This window comes from Priapulus caudatus, unplaced genomic scaffold (genome assembly GCF_000485595.1).
Source record: "Priapulus caudatus unplaced genomic scaffold, Priapulus_caudatus-5.0.1 Scaffold120, whole genome shotgun sequence".
Taxonomy (NCBI): Eukaryota; Metazoa; Priapulida; class Priapulimorpha; order Priapulimorphida; family Priapulidae; genus Priapulus; species Priapulus caudatus.
The window spans coordinates 439,097-457,040 of NW_014577181.1; the positions used below are offsets into that span (position 1 = coordinate 439,097).

The window sequence follows — 17,944 nt, forward strand, 5'->3', positions numbered from 1 at the left end:
TCAAACACACGTCGGTGAAAACATAACCCCGCCAAGCCCCTGGCGGAGGTAATTAGTTGCTACTATCGTGATAACTCGTCGTCCCTAGCTATATGTTCTGCAAACAGTCGTTCAACATGTAGGATGCACAGACACTACCAGTAAAAATAATGTAAACATTGGTTTGGAAAAAAGAGGTGGGTACTAGATTTGGGACAGTGTTTTGATGACGAAGGTGGCCAATAGTCTTAATGTTCTATCACGAGGGAAGAGAATAATTGCCAATGATAAATGCCAGGGTAAAAAGGTTATCAAGGATTAAGGCAAACTAAGCACGATAGTTTATAAATAGTCCAAGTCAAGAAAAGAATGTTTACTACAAGGAAATTAACTGGCCCACCTTGCAAGAACGAGACACATGTAGGAGCCATGAGCTATTAAAATCATTGATCAGAGATCGTAGGTAATGCAGTCATTAATGGATACAGTTATACGGTAGTGTGTACATTCGTCTGCTGCTGACCTTGCTGATGTTTTGTTTTCTGAAAAATACCACGTTAACGCGTAACGTATAATGAAACAGTAATAGAAGCCGGATTCATAAATATGACTTTATTACTGTCCATATAACATGACTCACAAACACCTTTGGTTTCACTATGACTTTTGTCTTTACCAACAGAATGTCTGAGTGACTGGAACCATAGCACTTATCACAACATCACTGAAACAAGCAACAAACAAACAACTCTTTTCCTCCAGTTACTGACTGCACTGCTGGCTGGTGTCAAAATTATGCCTCACAAGGCCGGGGGAAAAGAGTTGAATATTTTCCATACGTCTTCACTGCCTCGTACACCAAACCACTACCAGACACCATACACAGTACTCGTTGCACAGACACTCCACTCATGGCTAACACTATATAATACACGAGAAGATAAACACTGACCAATTAAAAATTTGGCCACATCATGGCAGCAGTGTGCGGAAGACTGCGCAATGCTGATCTAGGCAAAGGTTTATGCAAAGCACACACGTCTCTTGCCTACTGAAGCTCCAAATAAGAGACAACGCTTGTAGACACTACATCACAATTACAAATATAAAAACTTGAGATAAAGATGCACCTTGAATGTCGGTTAATTACTGGGTTTGTGAGCTCTCTTACACTACTCCTGATTTGGCCTTTATAATTGCGTGTAAAGCTGCGTTACCCACCAACATTCAAAGTGACATCGAGGTGACAAAGTAAAGACCTGATGACTGAAGCATTAAATGTAAATACCATAGTCCTGAACAGGACAGTATCTCAACAGCCCGTATCTATTCCGTTTCCTGTCGGTTTAAACCTGTTATGCGTATGAGGATTTTGGGAGCAAGCCCAACAATACTTCCTGCTTTTAATAAATGTTCACCTGAAACGTTTTCAACATGGAAATCGATAGAGTGATCACTCCCTGACTATGCGCCACAGCCAAGGAAAGAAAACATCACAAAACAACGAGCTTCTGCGATAACCAAAGCGCAAAATAACTCTTGACCTCAGTGGGTAAAGCAACCGGCAAAGTGCCCGAGTGACCAGTACACGCCAGAATGTGCGCTTAGCATCTGCACAAATACAAACTAGAGTAAACTATTTCTGTACAATGTCAATGTCATAGCTAAGATCGACAGGTGCACCGGAACTGTACCGTCTGTACCACACGATACATTCAATGGCTACGTATAAACGACGACTATGGTCCCCAGACTTCCCTAACTATGGGAATTGGTCCTTCTCAGTTGGCTGATGCGTATATACACGCGCACAGAAAGTCACACTCCGATAGGAAAATGATAATGCCAGCTGTTAAGCAGTTTTCATTTTAGTAAGCTGGTCCGAGGGACCCACATTAATCTTACATTACGATACAAAACTCTAATACTGTACGGATGACTGGTACTTACTGCTTAAATACTAGTAACGAAAAGCACAGCAGTACTGCAGACTTGCTACAGCCCACAAAAACATACTCTCAGGTTACACCAAGTGGTAAACCTTTGATTAAACAAATGAATGGCACATATCGCGCTTAAAGCGCTGTGCTTAAAATCTCGGTTAACGCATTACATGAAATAGCACTAGGGAGGTGATTGACGCAGTAGCATGACATAGAGGCCTAGTGGAATGTAAAGACTTGCACTGGAACATGGTCCAGTAGGTAGTGTCTGTATTCAGGAGACTAGTAACAGAAGTAATCACAAGACTAGCAAGTGAAACGTATCGATATAGAGCAATTCGACAGCCAGTATCACAATAAATGGTCAAGTTTTGATCTTACACACTCACCTATACGTCATCTACCAGACAGGCGAGTGCTTCGTACCTACACCACTATGAATGTGCTTAGTTCTACTCTACAGTGACATCGGTGTAATAATAGTAGTTTTCGATCATTTAATTTTTTAATTGGAAAGATTTATAACCTTACCCTATATATAAGAAATGTAAACAGCACGTCGTACATGTTGTGCTACTAACATTTAATGTCATCCAGACACTAAAGAAAAAAGTCCCACTGCTCGTGTGCTCTTTGGCGTGGCTATTCCACGAATTGCCCATGCTGGCCAGCATTCCAATCATGTTGTCTAGCTGCCCTCCTCTTAACGTGCCATTCCCACGACTCAGTGGCCACAGGGACCACGCACTCCACGCAAGAACACAGTGAGAAGCTTCCGACTTCTAGCGCTTTCGTGCCTAGTGTTCACCGACAACACGTCTGCGGCCACACGCGTGCAAATGGCGACGAGAGTTCGCACTACGTCCCGGCGACGACGGCGACCTGTCGCCCACCTTCGAGATACTGCCGATAATCTACAGGCACAGTGACGATGATCTTCATACGAGAAAAACAACATTAACAAACCACTGCTGGACTATTATAATAATGCGCACTATGCAAATATAATCCGACGCTGGCCAACATCACAACAGGTATATATAAATATTTGGTCTTTTCACGCCAGGCAAAACCCAGACGTTTTTTCCATATTTTCCCTTTAAACGTGCTAAACACAAAAGACTGATCACCGAAATACAAACATCCATGCAACACAGGTCACCGTCGTTGATATGGCACAGAAAGACAGGCACAGACCTTTATCGTGAAGCTTGAAAGACCACGTTTTATACTGGGAGAGGCAAGAAAAAGTATAAATGCTAATATATATATAGCATAATAAACTGACAAAGCTCGTGACTATTTAATAAAATATCTAAATCGTTTTTCTGTGGTTTTACCATTATTTAAGTTTTTTGCTAGCCAGCTGAGCTGCACTTCTAACACATACCTAAGTTCACTGTGGGTGATACGTGAGCCCCTGGATTGTCGTCTGCCACATTTTGGCATCCAGTTACTACACCCGCATCACTCACATACATAGTATGCAGCAGGGATTACTCTAGCACATGGTATCTACCTACTCCGAGATTCACGACTCTGCAGAGTATTCTTACATCACAAACGCATGAGCTGGAATGTGTAAACGTGTCTCTTCTGTGACTCTAAATCCCCGACACAACTAACCCATGCTCACTACCAATGTGCATTGTAGATTCACAGCAACGATCCACGAAAATCTCCTACGTCGAATGTTCTATACACTGTTAACTTTTGAAACGATTCATCCCATTACAAGTTAGTTATGCCTCGCATAACAACAAAAGTCCAATGACTACCACTCATACATAAATATAATCCATAAGAACATTTTAGGTTGAATTATCACATGAAATGAAAATACATATTAACTAAGCTTAACGACAGAGTAAATAATTTTTAATTCAAATAAATGTGAAAATAAATATAACCACGTATACAATCTAATTATCATCATATAGTTCACATATATATATAATAATAATAGTTGTAATAAAAATAATAATAATAATAATAGAATTAGTCATGTATTAAATACACAAGATTGATCTGATATGGAATGCTGATTTTACATCACGATAATAACATATTGTTATCATATAGATTGTATATCCTATATACTAAATGTTGATTTTTTTATATCAGGCTCTTTTTGTCCAAAAATAATCTGAATCGGACAAGCGTTTGACTAAGTGAATGACTATATTTGGTTATCTATGCAGTTTAATATCACTACCCCCAAAAACATTTTGTAAGTAACATTCTTGCGGACGTTAACTTAACCATCATGAAATAGAGAATGTACACCTACATGGTAATAAATACCTGCATGATATAGCTCAATCCTATCCAGTGTCTGACAAAAAATATTTCTAGGCAATTCCAAGATAATTATAAGCGATCCTTGCATCTCTCCACTTTAACAAGCTATTGGGATGCCACATCCTTTAGAAAGAAAAGCACCACTGCAACTGCAGCTATGATGAGTGAAACCCAGGTGGTACTTAAAACATAAATAAGGAGCAAACACGTACCTTTTATGATCATCAATTTTAAATGCAAGGATGCACTTTCGACACTTTCAAAATCAGCTCACAAACGACATTTCTCGATTTGACTGTAACTATTGCGTTATAATACTGTTTACCTTACACTGACTACAAACAAAACCCTTTTTAAATACTCATGACGCACACTATTATACAAGTCAATCCTTCCCTGCTAACAGAACGAGGTAAAGTAGATTGCTTAACGCATGCAAATATTCATACCCATAACTGCAAAACCTGTTGACCAGATACAACACTTCAAAGAAGACTTAGGCATCTGCCTGACACATTACCTCTGGCAGGCAAATACACAGGTTTTCTTTCCTGTGACGTTAGTCAGAGCAATGATACCACAAACTATAAATAAGCAATATCATATGTGCTAACATACGAAGTCCTGCGAACCTGATTACATCCTATAACGAGGTCAGCATGGGGGAAAATACCGGTCTTGATCCAGAATCAGGTAGAACACTGAGGTTATTAATTCTGAGGATGTATGTCGATCTATAATCTACCGTGCTAAAGAGTCGGTGCAGTACCTGTTGCTATTGGCGAACGACTGTCAGTTGTTGCCAGGTGCAGGCGGCAGGTTTCCCTGAACGTAATTGATGACACTGTCTCGTGGCCAGCTGCCCATGTGCGGCGAGGTCCCAGCCATCGCCTGGTCATACCTGCAGCGGGTACACACGCTCAGTTTAAGTTTATACACGAGTTTAGGATGGCTCTCGTTAGACACTGAACACTAGCCACGGACCCGCACACGCACACGTTGAAGAGCCTGTTCATGACGTAGCAGATCAAGTGTACTGTTTACATCACAACGATGTGAGTTTGAGGTTTTCGTTGGTACGCTACCACTGCCCACAGACGTTTTTTACACTGTCTTTAGGATTCCACTGTGCCTGCCTACTTAGGTGCAGTCAATGAACTTTTGCACTGTTTGTTTCTTTTGTTACGGCAACAAGATGTATACTGAGAAAGAGTCAGAGAATTAGAGAAAGAGAGGGATGGAGGGAAGTAGAGAGGGATGGGTAGGAAACAATGTTAAAGCAGAAGAGGGGTGAGAAAGTGTGAGACGGGGCTTCAGAGAGAACTATACATAGGGAAATTGGGGAAGAGGGGGGAAGGCACGAGTGAGAAAGAGAAAGGGGGAGAAGGAGGAAAGGGACACCGAGTAGGAGAGAGAGAGGAGGAGGAAGAGGAGGAAGAGGAGGAGCAGGAAGAGGGGAAGAGATCAATTAGAGTTACGCAGAAAGGAAGGAGAAGAGTGTATCTGCAGTCAATTTGTTCACGGCGCCACGTACCGGCCTTTCAGCTGCTTGAGCAGCTCGGACATGTAGAGCGAGCCCTGCTGCATTTGGACAGGCGCATATGCCAACACCTGGCTGGACTCGCTGCCCGTCTCCTTCTTCACCTCGCTCTCCACCGAGCTGGTTGTAGAGTTGTCGCCCGAGTCATCTGCTATGAGGTCGCCACCGTACAGGCCGATGCGCTGCAGACGCTCCACTCGCTGCTGCTCCTTCTGATCCTGGATCTTTCTCTTTCTCAACAGGTGGCGCTCCTTCACCTTAGTAAATCATAGTTAGGCGAACTTGTTAACCGGACGGCTCAAGAAGCGTGTACAGGTTTCTGATGCTGTACAATCGTCATCGATCAAGACCGGTCAAATTTACGTGAAGAATAAAGATGCAAGACGGATCTGAATGCTTTGAAACCGATGATCCTAGGAGACTTTTCGTTGACTAACACTACTGGAAACTGATCTTCACATCAAGCATGGTAGCCAAAAGGTCCTCACTTTATACTCGAGCGTGGAGTGTGGAACACCGTAAAAGGTGCCAGCTCTATGCACACTCATCTCTCCTCTCTGCACACTCTGCACAGCCATTGCGAGGTTATCGTGGTCGTAGTTCCTGTAACGTCCACGCTTGGGCCTCGTCCCCTTTCCCATTGGCTTGCAGTCCTTCACGTACATGTTGCTCTGTAGTATAAGAGCAGAGAAGCAAAAATGCATTAATACATTATGAAGCAATGAACTCAGGTTTCGACTGTTCTTCTCGGCAATAGACTTTAGTCAAATACGAACTATTACAATAACGGACAGAGATCAAACATTTCAGCATGCACACGTTATTAACATGCCTGCATAAAAACAAGCATGAGCTCTTTCTTACACGCCTGCTATGCGCTTAGACCCGATTCTCTGCTATTTCTGCATCCCCGCTAGCATACCCCGGTGGATTCTCGGCCTCTGCTGGAAGAGGGTCTGCCAACACTGTCCTCCTCATCTGACTGGGAAGCCGACTGTGACTGGTAGCAGTGGTTGCGCACGTGCTCGCTGATGTTCTTCGCTATGATGCTCTTCAGCGCATCTCCAAACGCCTTGCTCTCCGTACTGTGAACGCAGCCACAAGGCAACATCAACAACCACATTACCATGAGCCCCATCATAATCCCATAGACACTAATCATCAGTGATGCAAGGATTTTACTGAAATTGAACTCACAAAAACACGTTCAAAATCCTGTTTAAATGGAAATTGAAATGACATCTGTTATAAAGAATTATATTCATCTAAAGGCCATGAGAGCCATATTACTGGCCGAGAGACATGAACGGTATTTGCATTATATGACCAACAGAGATTGCGAATTGGCAAGAAGAATTATTGAAGTAATAGATGGTTAACATTTAGTAGCTTCATTTAAACCGTCTATTTTCTCTGCTTCAGCAAAATATTTTTACCAAATAAAATTACATACAGACATGAGAGAGGCAGCTATATGTGGGTTGTATACTTATGCCAACAGCTACTAAGTATGCATAGTCATTAGCTATGGATTTCTTAGAGTTACTGTATGCACATGCACACAACTTCGTAGAGTCTCCACCACTATAAATTATAATGTTTTATTGTTTATGTTTTGTGGCTAATGTTTAGGCCATTACGAGAATTGTGAAGGAATAAAATAATAGTGCTGAGCACACTCCTGATGACAGAGTCCAGAGTTTTAGTTACCAGCAGATCGACACTAAAATAAAAAAACAACGCAAAAAAATGAACACACCTCAGAATGTCTGTGGTCGTCAGTGGCCGTGTCGGCTTGTAGGACGGAATCTTCAGGATAAAATCTGCAGAGTCGTCGCCGTTGATACGTGCCACGTTCTTCCTCTCCTCCTGCAGCCGTTCCTCCGTCAGATTGCGGATGAACTCAGACAGGAATGGAAGTCTGATGTCGCTGTGGATGGAGAACGATCGTGCATCCACCACGGAAGGTGCGCATAGCAGTGAAGCAGATACCTTAATCCTTTTCTGACATTCTCATATACAGTAAAACCCCGCGAGTAAGAACCTGCATTTTCCCAAGTTAGCCTAAACAGGTTCTTACATAAATGGTACTTAGCACAAATTGAGGCTATTTAGGTTCTTAAATAGGTTCTTATTTTCTAAAGAAAAAAATTACATTGTAGCTAATAGAATTTAATGGTATTCGGCCTATTCCTTATATACCATCTGCATACCATGTAAGTATTTATGAAGAAATTAATGAAAAAAATTAAGCAAATGAATGTTTACGTTCTTCTTCATAACATAACATTATACCTGTATACCTACATACATACATACATACATACATACATACATACATACATACATACATACATACATACATAAATACATTATACATTATACTGTGTACCTGTAATACCTAGTCCAACTTACAGTAACCTCTAACAGAGTATTAAATCCTCTCATTTGGGTTAGGTCCTTTAACAATAAATCTATGGTTAGGTTGTTCACATGGTTCGCATCGTTAAGAGGGTGTTCCTTGCAGTAAAATGTAGTTTCCACTGCAGCACATTATTGTATCCGATACAGTAAACAGCACCAATAATTATCATAAGCAGTATCTGCTGACTGTATATGAAGTTATGATTGGCATTTCTTGATTTCAGTGATATTAAGACATTCTATATGGTTCAACCTCCTCACTAGCTTTTTCAGAAACTGTTCCAGAAAACTGGATGTCTTATTACTGTAGATGGCACTGATGATGACCTGGTCAAACCTCAAGGAGACTTGATGACTATGAGTTTTAGTTGTACATACTATCCTCTAAAATATTGGACTTGAAATTATTTGGGAATATCTATGTAATCCATCCAATAGGTGAATACGTAATTAGTATCAGAAGGGTGTGGTGGATTTCACTCTGATGTTATAGCAAAGAGAAAGATAAAAGTATAGATATTTTTGAATGACCAAATTTATTCCATAGTTGAAGTAAAATGTTAAGATTGTACAGTGCTGTATTTTACCTTAGATTTGAGCCCGATCTGCTGCTGATTACGGTTGGCGTGCGTGCGTGGGGGCATGCCAGCTGTATGCCGTTATGACGGTATGTAGCTGTGTACCGGGTCAAAGGTTATCTCGCCGAGTGTTGCGTTGATGCCTAATCTCCCAGCGAGCCACATGCCTCGCCGAGTTAGCAAGCTGTGGTTAGGTAGCTGCCTTTTGTTTGAATATAGGCGGGCAATCGGCTCGGATTGATGGCCAAAGAATGGATAATCGTGTCGTACGTTTTAGTCTGTATCTCCGGATTGCTTGTGTATACATTTACAAGGAAACGATTTCGCACGATGCTAGGCGAATGTACTGTGTACGATTTGAGCTCAAGTTGGATGAGTTACACGCAGTAAATCGTAGGTATTATAAGGCTAGTAAATGACGAATTTTCCTTGTTTATTGATGTCACACTCTGTCCCTATTATCTACTCCTGATAATATGTACACGTATACATTTCTCAAATCATGCTTTGCAACAAGACACATTCAGTACTTCATCAGGGTTATGCTCTCCTGATCCTGTCTTAGATGTAGCTTATGTACTTACTTCCTATGCCTCAACATGTTTAACTCAACTCATAAACCTCCTATAACCTACACATGCCACTTACATTGTACCATCACCCCACATCTCACTACCTTGCATATTCCACCAATACCCCTACCTTCTGTAACCCAAACCAACGCACACACTGTTCACTTCCTCAGTTCTTCTCTTCCATGATGTTATCTCATGCTTGCTAATCTGTGTACTCTATGAATTCTCACTAACTTTAGTACATCATGACCATCTCCTTCATTTTTTCACCCCCCTCTGTCTTATCTAATTGCAACACCCCTAAAAATCCATACCTGTTGTAAGGAATAGATGACTTTAACTTATCCTTCAGGTCACTAGGCTTCTTTTCTAGCAGCTCTCGGCTAGTGAGGGTGCGCCGGGTGGCCGCAGCCGGAAACAACATCAGTGGCTTTTCTGGCACTTTCTCTGGCTTTGTATCCCCGTTTGGCGATGCTGGGAAAAGTAAGCTGTCAATAAGTGGAACAACTAGAACACTTGGTTTCCCTAACCCACACGCTCTGCTTCTATTAACTAAGTTTTACTCCTGATGACCTGGCCTTGTTTAAGAAGGACACTTTTATGGGTTATATATACAAAATTTTATGATAACACAAACTTGATAATTTGCTGTCATAAGGAATTCATGTATATTATGAGTTATTCTCATATAAAAAATAAATGGCAAAATTGATATGAAATGTTATTATTATGCACTGCAGGACATTCTGCACAGCAATACAAGACGTGAGCCTTATAACTCATGAAAATATCCAAAACAAGAGAAAAATCTCTACAGCTAAATGTCAGTTTTGGTACATAATTGGTTAATAAATAATGTTTCTGATGTGTTTTTCATGATAAAAACAGGTGTTACCAATCAATATAAAATATAATAACACTATAACTGCAATTCTTTGTGTAACTGCATTATTTTCATCATTGTTTTTAAAGTTACATGAGGAACTAGGATCTCACAATGTTAAGTGGAAATTTGCTAGGAACTTTCATGTTTAAGTCAAAGTTAAACGTTAAGACTAAAGATAAGGCTAATCTTGTTTCTGAATAACTGCCACTTAACGGAAATGTCATTTTTTACGCCTAGAAACAACTGAACTAGGATTGGCAGTAAATTGCAACAATACCTTGTAGGCTGTCCGTGATTTTCTTGTGTATGAGATCACGCAGGCTCTGTGAGGCCGACGGATATTGTGCCGGGCTAGTTGAGCGGCTGGGCACTTGAGACTTCTTCTGATACGCGTGTGCCTGTTCTGCTTCCAGCTTGTACACCTGCAACGTGGTCATCAAAGAGTAGCAACGGCGACAACACACACCTGACAAGAAGTGATGACTTCTGTCTGCATACATGCGCATGTTTGCAGCACCTGCAAAACACTAACTAGTACACACAGTGTGTAGATAATACGCAGTAATTTTTGGCCTGTGTACCTTGTTGCGCAGCGTCGAACGCGGTATGCCATAAAGTACAGCGGCACGGCGTGTTCCCAGCTTGCCATTACGAATGTCATCGACTGCAGCCCGCAGTTCGTCCTCTGTGTAGTTGCGCCGCATAGGCCCCTCCCCCGGCCTCACCTTCTTCAGTTTCCTGACAGTTAAGGAAAATTACTCAGAAAGTTACACAGAAATGGTGGGCAAGTTTTAAAATCCTGCTATTGGAAGCTGCAAAAATACTTTTTTGGGGGGTAAATGATTATTAGGAAGAATAAAGGCAATTTCCACTAACCCTTCCAAGCCCTGCTTCTTCTTCAGTTCTGGCACTCTGATGACGTTGGAGTTCATCTTCTGTTGCTCTCTTTCACGCAAGTTAATCTTTATCCTCTGCATGGCGCATTCCTTCGAGGTCATTGACAAGTCAAGAGGCTGGTCCGGGTCAGGTGGTGCAGCAGGAACTGGATAGTGGGGTGGTACCATAGGAGACCAGTTTGGAAGCAGCTCTTCTAAGTACCTTATGGTAACTGTGAGAAAATAAAACAAGCGCCGCAGAGCGACAGCGCTCAACTGACGTGTACTGTAGCCAGGTATTCTTCTGATAAACTCACTGGCAACCGAATCAAGTGAGCCCTCCTGCCACCGCGTGCGCGCTCAGAGCATATAATTAGGATAACTACTAATACAGATCTACTCTAATAGCAAAAGCAGTTCAGTCCTTTGTTAACAGTCAACAAATCCATGTTTAACCCTCCTCTTAAGGGGTAAAAGGTTATCAGACACTTACTCTTCGCACGTCAGCGGAAAGTTCATTTCATGGTCCTTTCAATAAAGTGATAAAAACGGTAGGTCAGCGCTGAAACAAAAAAGTTTTGCACTCGGTCCGTTAAACCATGTCCTCAGAAAATGTCTGATATCAGACCTTTCCCCCACTGCCCTTTGACCTGTAACCTCCAATTTCACGCTGGTGATGGGTTTCCTCCACATCACACTATACATTGAATATTAAGAGCGTAGGTCGAGCTATTGAGATTTGTGCCGGCAATTCCGTATTGCCTCCTATTCCTTAAGTCAAGGGGAAATATTCCCCTCTATTGACACATGCTTGACCTTTGTCCCTTGACCCCCAAATTCGACATCCGAGACTTTTCGCGATCCTCCCAACGTCCCGAATATCAAGACGTACGTCAGAGCGTTAAGATTTGTGCCCAACTGTTGACGGACGCACGGACAGACGCACGGACGGACAATCATGCAATTCTACAAGCTGCATCTGACTTCGTCAGCTGAGCTAACAAGTGCCACAGTGCGACAGGGCTCATCTGGTGTCTGGTGTTCTGCTGATAAATTCATTTGTGCATAGCAAGACGTCTTATACATAAGTCTTCTTTATTCTTGTTTGACTTTCGTAGCCAATTGGAACAAATATATCAGCTACACTTTCGCACCCACCTAATCGCTATGCATTGCAGACACATGTGCATTGCAGGTTGGCAGGCAACAATTATGATTAGAAGCGTGCCAGCCATGGGCTGCCCCGTATTTTTGCCTACCCACACGAGCATTCACTGATTCAGCCTTCAGTGTGCTATAGACAGACTGCTTTAGAAAATAATATGATTTAAGGAGCGTAAACCTTGTTCAACAAACATTTGCCTTTGCAATTAACATGTGCAACTGTAGCCTCACATTCACACAGGTATGGGCTCTAATAATAGCAAAGCAGTTCAGTCCTTTGTTAACAGTCAACAAATCAATGTTTAACCCTCCTCTTGAGGGTCAAAAGGTTATTCGACACTTACTCTTCACATGTCAGCAGAAAGTACATTACACGGTCCTTTCAATAAAGCCATAAAAATGGTTGGTCACCGCTGAAACAAAAAAGTTTTTTAATCGCTCCGTCAGACCATGTCTCAGAAATGTCTAAAATCTGCCCTGTGCCCCATTGACCTTTGACCTGTGATCCAATTTCAGTACAGTGATGGCTTTTCCTACCATGATGCTATACACCGACTATCACGAGCGTAGGTCAAGCCGTTTAGATTTGTGCCGCAATTCTGCATTTCCTCCCTATACCTTAAGTTATGAGGGAATGTTCCCCTTCTTTTACACGCTCTTGACCTTCGACATTTGACCCAGCTTCGACATCCAACTGCGTTTTCGGATTACCCGCCCCACGTCCCGAATATCGTGACCGGTACGTCGAGTGTTAAAATTTGTGCCCCAGACGGTGAGTTCACGACGGACGCACGAACGGCCGGACGCACGAACGGCCGGACAGACGGACAATCATGCGATTCTACAAGCTGCACCTGACTACGTCAGATGAGCTAAAAATAGTACTCTATTCTTTAGACACATTGCAGTCATAAACAATATTCACCAATATTAAAACGTTTTAAGGTGCACAAATTAGTTCTGCTTAAAAAAAGTGTTATACCAGTAGGGTTCCACACATAAATTGAGTAACAATATACAACATATCATATCAATATATCACATAACATACATGAGTGCTTTCGTGTGTCCCTGCTTGCCTGAATGTATTTGTGTATGCATGCAGACGTGTGCCTGTGTGCATGTGACATGCAACATTGAATCAGGGTAAAAAATACTTTTTTTCCACCAGAGCCATTTTTCTGACTTGTCAAAAATTTACCAGAGCCATTTTTTATGTATTCAGAGCCATTTTCAGTTTCAAATTTTCGAAAAATACGTAATATAATGTACTCTTATTTTATTTGTGGGGAAGGGGGACATCAATGTAAATTGTATGTATTATTAATTCCATTAGTGTGTCAAATTTTCTGTTAATACATGCATGTACCTATAATAAATTATATTTACATTACTACATATCACTAATCACATTTGTAACTCATGATCCAAACATCCTTTGAATCCATTCGCATTCACAATGCCGCCTCCGAGGCTCCGACACCTCTGACCTCTCCTATCTTCTAAGTTCTATCATAGTACCAAACTACCATTCTGTCCACCACTCCCCTTCTCACTCTTCTCTCTCTACATGTACACATGCTTCACTAGTCACTACTTCTGGATTGCTTATTGTTTTGTTACTCTGTAATAAACATACAGAATGAACCACGTTATCTTTTCGTTTGGATGCAAATACATGTTTTTTTATATAAAAATACCACTGTCCAGTTGTTTGTTTCTTTTTTCAGTCTCAAAATAAGAAAGTACACGGTTAATTTGTCACAATCTCACAGATGTGTGCCTGTGAGTCTGTGACATCACATCACATCTGTCAGCATAGTTTATCATTGACTATCATTCATAGTTTCAACAGACAATGTATGAATGCAATTGTAACCACATCATTGCAGATTAATACAAGGCAAGAGCTGGATTCAGCTGGTATTATTGTCAAGTTAAATTTAAATATGAATAAAAGTGTCAACAGTTTCTAGTTCTACACTCTGTTGTATAACTTTTATTATCAATTGTATTTTATTATGCGTCAGTGGTTTGATCTAGCCAGCGCCAGCTGCATAAGCAAGGTTTACACTGACGATTTTGAGTTGCCGAATTGTACGAACTTGGCAGTTTGGCAACTGACAATCGCCAGTGTAAACGCAAAAGTCGCACGTCCAACCGATCGATAGCAGTGAGTCGGAAGATTAGAACATGTTCCAATTTCCCCAACTCGGACCAGGCGAGTTGGACGTTTTTTTTGCCAAGTGGCCAATCAGACAACAGCAATCAGGGGTGTGTCCCTCCACCCTAGGGGGAGAGCACGTTTTTGCTTTAGGCGCCACGCTGGCGGCATGTAATACATGCAAAAATGCGTATCCGCGTCGCCCCGCGCGCACTACGGGTCAAATGTTGAAACGTTTCCCGCCTCGGCCTCGCGGTCGATAACGTAAGAGCTTTGAATATATATATAGAAGGGTTGGTAGAAAGAAGAAAAACACCAACTTGACTGCATATAATCGTCAGTGTAAACCCAGCTTAAGCTGCTGCTGCCTGCACGGTGTATATGTATCGCTCGCTGTACGTGCGTACTTGTGTACATTTCAATTTATCAGGCCACGGGAGCGATTTTCTCTCGGGCGATCGCTCTCGTTATTGTTCTTACCAGAGTGATTTTAGAGCTTACGAGAGCGAAATCGCTCGTCGCTCCCGTGTATTTTTTCCCCTGCATTGAACAGACTTTTGATCTGTTTGTTAGCAAATGTCTTTAATTATACTAAAATGCACAATTTAAATGAGTACTTAGGTACATAAAAGAAAACATACCCTTCTCTTCAAGTGTCTTTGCACTACTAGTTTCCAAGGGTTGGCTTCTTAACACAGTTTCCTAGTAAAAAGAAAAACTACCTCATACAACAATAATTCTAGTTACAATCACAATTCATTACTACTACAGGAAGAAAGAAGTAAAATTTATTTTGATTGGTTTTATAGTTTTATGTGAAGCTAACTCTTTCGAATAGATTAAAATGGGTAAACATAGCTAATGCCAATTATGTACTGAGTTTACCGATTCTGATATCTTCTTGTTCTGACACAGTAGACAATTTTCGGTTGGCTTCCAATCTGTTGGTTCTGTAGGTTGGTTCTCTGTTTCACAGCAATACAGTAATACAGTTACAACCAGTTTCTCTCAGTGTGTGATACATAACATGCCTTAGTTCATGCAAAATCCAGAATAAGTACCTCAATGATCAATCCAAATGCAATTGTAATAAATCTGGTAAAATAATGTTGTTACCTACATGATTATTCGATATTTTTTCATAGGATCCATATACAGTATATTTTGTTACTGATATAAACCACTCACATGCATAGAGAACTCGGCTATTTGTTTTACTTACCCGGAACATGGAATAATTGCTATTATATTATTAATAAGTAAAGCTCTGACTTGTGAATAATGATCAATCTGAATTAAGCAATTACATAAATAAACACTCTCATGTACTTTCTTGCATACATAAATGCACCGCTCGCTCACAATAACACGTAAAATTATAGAAAGTGACTATTGGCCCGACGGTCGGGTGTATAAGAAACCGTTCTCTATAGACCCGACGATCCATAGTTCCATTGTTATCATGTTATTGTTCGTTGTGTAGGCTCAGCGGTTATTAGCGATAATCTATTGAATATTGTTGAAAGAGTTAGGGTTAGGGATAGGGTTAAGGTTAGGGTTAGGGTTATGGAGTAGGGCGTAGGCTGCGGTGCTTTTTGGGATAGCCCTAGAGATTTTACGCATTTGCCGACGGTCGGGCGAATAGACAGTAGCAACATACACACCCGACGGTCGGGCGAATAGACAGTAGCAACATACACACCCGACGGTCGGGCGAATAGACAGTAGCAACATACACACCCGACGGTCGGGCGAATAGCCTCGGCCAAAATTATAGCTAAATTCTGATGAAGCTAAACATAATTGAATAATGATCCCATAAAGTTCTACTGGAGTTCTTCTTTGTATTACTTATAACATGGCAATAGCTTGATGTCTAGAAGTTTTCCCAAAAGATAACATAAAACTTATAGCTACCTGCTACCATTGGCATCTTAAGTACATGTCCGCAACAGAATTAATGCAATCAAAGAAATTAATTATTTTCTATACTAACCATTCAAGGGTTTCATTACATTGTTCCATCGACTTCTTCCGACGATACCCTCTGCTATAGATTCGTAACCTTTATACAAAAGAATGGCAACTTGTAAAACAAACAGGTAGTGTTATCAGAAGCAACAATACAAATATATAATAAAGTATAGTAACAATTAGGTATATATATTTAATTGATATTATACATTGCCACTTCATACTAAGTACCATAATAAATATCAATATGTCATACTACACTATTATGAAGTTAACTCAATATATTTGTAATTGTATACTTTTACAATGGTTTAGGTGTTGATAAGCCCCATAATTAATTGAGTATAAATAAACTGTTTACGACATTACGTGCAAAAATATCAATAAATAAAATGTCAACCCAGCATGATATGACATGCATTTCAAACTTTAGAAAGATCTTGCAAACATCAAAGAATATCATGGTTACCACATTAACATTAAAATAACATCCTGAGTTTTACCATTTTTCACAAACACACATTGTTATTAGGATTTTCACAATTAGGTTGCAGCATTTCATTGTCGTGTAATGGAAATATCTCATTTTCCAATTTTTCATTATTAAAAATCACATAAATCACGAATTACATTATTACTAGCACGAAATTCACTTTTAATATAGAATATGCTTATAGAAAACCTTACATGGGTTAGTCAATGTAAAAAACGGGAAAATTATATTTTTAATGATTTTTTACCGTGATCAAGCAAGAAGAAATTAGATGAATCTCAGAATTATATTTGTACATAACGAACTCATGGCTTAAATATCAACCGCAGTTTTTAAATAACTACACAGAGGCAAAGAGCATTGCAATATGCGACTTACCTAGCATGTATAGAAGATTTTGTCTCCATTTTTGCAGCTCCTTGCGAAAACATCTCCTGTCTTGCAAACAACGAGCTGCTCCACACTCAGCCATATTTCTTCTTTGCCGGAAGTTACACGTACGTCATCACCTTGCACCGGAAATGTGACGTATTGTACCAAACATCGCAACTGCAGCCGCAGGTGAGATCAGAGACACTAATTCTTTAGTTTACACTTACTTAGAACGTTTCAGTAATAAATGGTAAATAAACACGAAATGTATTTAGTAATTTACTACCAATGAAAATGTATTACTCTCTTTCGCCTGTTTTTGCCGATAACTTCCTGTGACCGTGTAAATCATACTAAATGCCGTTGAAATGGTCTTCTGCTGCTGTAGCTCCAAGAAACGGTATTGCTAGGGTTAGAAATACTAGACGTTGACGTGAAATACTAGATGTAGACGTTAGTCACACAGCCTGGTCGGGTTACTGCTGCTGCTGCATAGGTCCAGGTCCTATGACTATGTTACGTAGCCCGACCAGGCTGTGCGACGGATTGTTTATACACTAATACAGCCTGACACCCTTCCATACAAAAAACCTATCACCTCTGCAGATCCAGATGAGACGGGATACTAGAGAAGCGTTGCCGAAAGGAGGTGTTAATCCAAAGCGCTAAGCGCAGA

At 40.7% G+C, this 17,944-nt stretch overlaps 2 protein-coding genes across 4 annotated transcripts in view; one reads left to right on the forward strand and one right to left on the reverse strand.

The window, feature by feature from the left end:
* Positions 1–576: 576 nt before the first annotated feature.
* On the reverse strand, positions 577–17,376 carry LOC106805603 (ligand-dependent nuclear receptor corepressor-like protein). Its single transcript, XM_014807267.1, has 13 exons — positions 17,275–17,376; positions 16,426–16,494; positions 15,315–15,394; positions 15,071–15,131; positions 11,103–11,334; positions 10,808–10,964; positions 10,504–10,648; positions 9,655–9,814; positions 7,523–7,693; positions 6,686–6,848; positions 6,252–6,434; positions 5,758–6,020; positions 577–5,124 (listed from the first exon to the last, which is right to left on the reverse strand). Exons 1-13 carry the CDS (start codon positions 17,366–17,368, stop codon positions 5,016–5,018), a joined length of 1,887 nt encoding a protein of 628 aa, XP_014662753.1. The 5' UTR covers positions 17,369–17,376; the 3' UTR covers positions 577–5,015.
* Positions 17,377–17,382: 6 nt separating this feature from the next.
* LOC106805604 (MORN repeat-containing protein 4-like) overlaps positions 17,383–17,944 on the forward strand; it is a 10,962-nt gene continuing 10,400 nt past the window's right edge. Inside the window, exon 1 of one of the 3 annotated variants that reach the window (XM_014807268.1) lies at positions 17,383–17,457. The gene's annotated coding sequence lies outside the window, so the exon portion shown is untranslated. Of the gene's footprint in view, positions 17,458–17,495; positions 17,519–17,604; positions 17,669–17,944 lie in introns of those variants that run through there. The other 2 variants (XM_014807271.1, XM_014807269.1) reach the window with 2 other exon arrangements.

Bases quoted from the DNA above. Each gene is read 5' to 3' on its own strand.
- LOC106805603 (XM_014807267.1), bottom strand. From the start codon at position 17,368: ATGGCTGAGTGTGGAGCAGCTCGTTGTTTGCAAGACAGGAGATGTTTT. The intron at 16,495-17,274 runs GTAAGTCGCATA...TTTTGTATAAAG, and splicing joins AAATCTTCTATACATGCTAG to GTTACGAATCTATAGCAGAG. The intron at 15,132-15,314 runs GTAAACTCAGTA...TCTTTTTACTAG, and splicing joins ACAAGAAGATATCAGAATCG to GAAACTGTGTTAAGAAGCCA.